Source organism: Zonotrichia leucophrys, unplaced genomic scaffold, assembly GCF_028769735.1.
Source record: "Zonotrichia leucophrys gambelii isolate GWCS_2022_RI unplaced genomic scaffold, RI_Zleu_2.0 Scaffold_1500_10587, whole genome shotgun sequence".
Classification (NCBI taxonomy): domain Eukaryota; kingdom Metazoa; phylum Chordata; class Aves; order Passeriformes; family Passerellidae; genus Zonotrichia; species Zonotrichia leucophrys.
Window position 1 is genome coordinate 1365 of NW_026993705.1, and position 2909 is coordinate 4273.

Below are 2909 nucleotides of genomic sequence, written 5' to 3' on the forward strand. Positions count from 1 at the left end.
TGTCTGGAATGCCCAGCAGATGCTCAGCTCGGGCAGCTCCTGCTGTTCCAGGGCGAGCCCCACTGCCCAGCACAGCCCAGAGTTGGCCCCGGGGCTCCTCAGGCAGCTCCTGCTGGCCCAGGGACAGGGCAGCCTCTTGCCAGGGCTCCTCCGCACCCCCACGGGCTCCTGCTCTGCTCTTGGCCCATGCCAGCTGCCCCCAGAGCACTTCCCAGGGGAACATGTCTGTGCTGGCCCAAGCAGCCATTGCTGTAGCCCCTGCCCTTCTCCCCAGAGCCTGAGCTGGGGCTGCTGCTCTGCAGAGCACGGAGGCTGTGCTGCCCGGGACCCTGGGTGCCTCTGCTGGGCTCTGCTGCTCAGCCTGGCACACAGAGGCAGCTGATGGTGCTCCCTGCACTGACCCCCTCCCACACAGGCTCTGCGCGGCCATGGAGGGGCTCAGATGTGTCTGCCTTGTTCCAGGGCTGCCAGAGGGGCTCGAGGCTGCCCTGGACCCTCCTGGGGGAGTTCCCTGTGGTCAGCGGAGTCAGTGCCCAGACTCCTTTCCCTGTGCCTGCTGAGTCCCTGGGCTGCAGAGCTCTCCTGGCTCACAGCAGACATTCAGTCCTTGATCTCAGGGTGACCCCACCCTGGCCAGTGCCCAGAGAACTCCACTCCCTGCTGCTCCCTGGCACACACTGTCCCTGCAGGTCCCCTGTGCTCTCCTGGCAGCTCCCAAGGCCCTCCAGACAAACCTTCCCCTGCCATCATGCCTGGCACAAGCTGCAGAGCCCCAGGAATGTTCAGCACAGACCATTCATCATCCAATGTGCACTGGCCACCAACAAGCAAAACCTGACCCAGGCCTGAGTCCCCTGAAGGCCCCACTGAGACCCTGATCTCATTACACTGAGCCCTGGGAGAACAAGGAACACAAGGAGCCTCTTGAGAATACTGAGAGTGACTCTGGAGGGGAGCAAAGCCTCCCTGCCCTGCTCTCAGGAGATGCCCTTTGCTGCTGGAGCTGCTGTGCTGGAGCCCAGCTGTGTCCCAGCAGTGCCCATGGCCTGGCCCTGCCTGAGGTCACAGCACAAACACACAGCAGGATAGTGACAAAGCTGCCAGGAACTTTTTATAAAGAAATACTATAGGGTTTTTAGAAAAAAAAAAATGCAATACTAGGAAAAAAATTAAGGAAAGGTCCCACTGAAAAAAAAACCAAACAGAAAAAAAAAAAAAAAAAGCCAAGACTGTAAAAAGTTACATTCTGAAGGTTCTGAGCAGAAAAGAGAGTTTATTGTTTCTGAAAAGCATTTTCCTCAGGGCATCTTTGAGCTCCTGGTTCCTCAGGCTGTAGATGAGGGGGTTCAGGGCTGGAGGCACCACCGAGTACAGAACTGACAGGGCCAGATCCAGGGATGGGGAGGACATGGAGAGGGGCTTAAGGTGAGCAAATGAGCCAGTGCTGATGTACAAGGAGACCACAGCCAGGTGAGGGAGACAGGTGGAAAAGGCTTTTTGCCGTCCCTGCTCAGAGGGGATCCTCAGCACAGCCCTGAAGATCTGCACATAGGAGAAAACAATGAACACAAAACAACCCAAGAAAAGGAAAGCACTAAAAGCAAGAAGCCCAAATTCCCTCAGGTATGTGTCTGAGCAGGAGAGCTTGAGGATCTGGGGGATTTCACAGAAGAACTGGCCCAGGACATTGCCATGGCACAGGGGCAAGGAAAATGTATTGGCTGTGTGCATGAGAGCATTGAGAAAGGCACTGGCCCAGGCAGCTGCTGCCATGTGGGCACAAGCTCTGCTGCCCAGGAGGGTCCCGTAGTGCAGGGGTTTGCAAATGGACACGTAGCGGTCGTAGCACATGATGGTCAGGAGGGAAAGCTCTGCTGAAATAAAAAAAGCAAAGAAAAAGAGCTGTGCAGCACATCCTGTGTAGGAGATGTTCCTGGTGTCCCAGAGGGAATTGTGCATGGCTTTGGGGACAGTGGTGCAGATGAAGCCCAGGTCAGTGAGGGCCAGGTTGAGCAGGAAGAAGAACATGGGCGTGTGCAGGTGGTGGCTGCAGGCTACGGCGCTGATGATGAGGCCGTTGCCCAGGAGGGCAGCCAGGGAGATGCCCAGCAAGAGGCAGAAGTGCAGGAGCTGCAGCTGCCGCGAGTCTGCCAATGCCAGCAGGAGGAAGTGGCTGATGGAGCTGCTGTTGGACATTCCTTCACTCTGGGCATGGTGGACTGTCGAAAGAAGACATTGACAAGCTGGGACAGCTTTCCTTGAGTCAATCCTATGCTGTTTTTTTAGTAATCCCCTCGAAGCTATTGATGTTGTGTTGAAGGAAATTTGTTAAATTTCTTTATTTTTGATTCTGGGTTTCTGTTCCTTTTGAGTTGTTGCTTCAGCAATGCTCTCAGCCTGAACAAAGAGGTGCCAGATGGAAAACAGGACTGCCTGTGCCCCAGAGCAGTCAGATCTGCTGGAACCACACAGGTGCCTTTTGCTCATTTCATCTCCCTCTAGTTCAGGGTGCTCTCACTTTAAACATGCTTGAAAAATATAGTGGACTTTTTGTTGGCTCTAATTTAAAATTCAGCATCTCTAAATTTTTCCACCTTCTCCTATGCAGCTGGTCAGGATGGTATATCCAAGGGTTGGTCTGGCTCTCTGCAGCCTGGAGTTGTGCCTACTGGGAGCTGTTTCTCTCTATCCAAGCCTTGTCCCTGCCAGTGCTGCCAGAGCCCAGCCCAGCCCTGGGGGCTCAGCTCTGTCCTGCAGACCCCTCCCAGCACAGGGCACTGCCCAGGGGCATCTCCCTGGCAGCAGGGCCTTAAGGGCAGGGCACACAAACAGAGATGCTGCAAGCCAAGGTGCTGCTGCTGCTGCCTGTAGGGAGAGGAGGCTGAGGAAGCACTTTCTGAGGGAGATCT

General features: G+C 55.3%; 1 protein-coding gene across 1 annotated transcript; it reads right to left on the reverse strand.

Annotated features, from left to right (window-relative positions):
* Nucleotides 1-1239: 1239 nt before the first annotated feature.
* Nucleotides 1240-2196, reverse strand: LOC135442157 (olfactory receptor 14J1-like). The gene has a single exon (XM_064701698.1). The coding sequence runs from the start codon at nt 2194-2196 to the stop codon at nt 1240-1242; it is 957 nt and encodes a 318-aa protein (XP_064557768.1).
* Between the last annotated feature and the right edge of the window lie 713 nt (nt 2197-2909).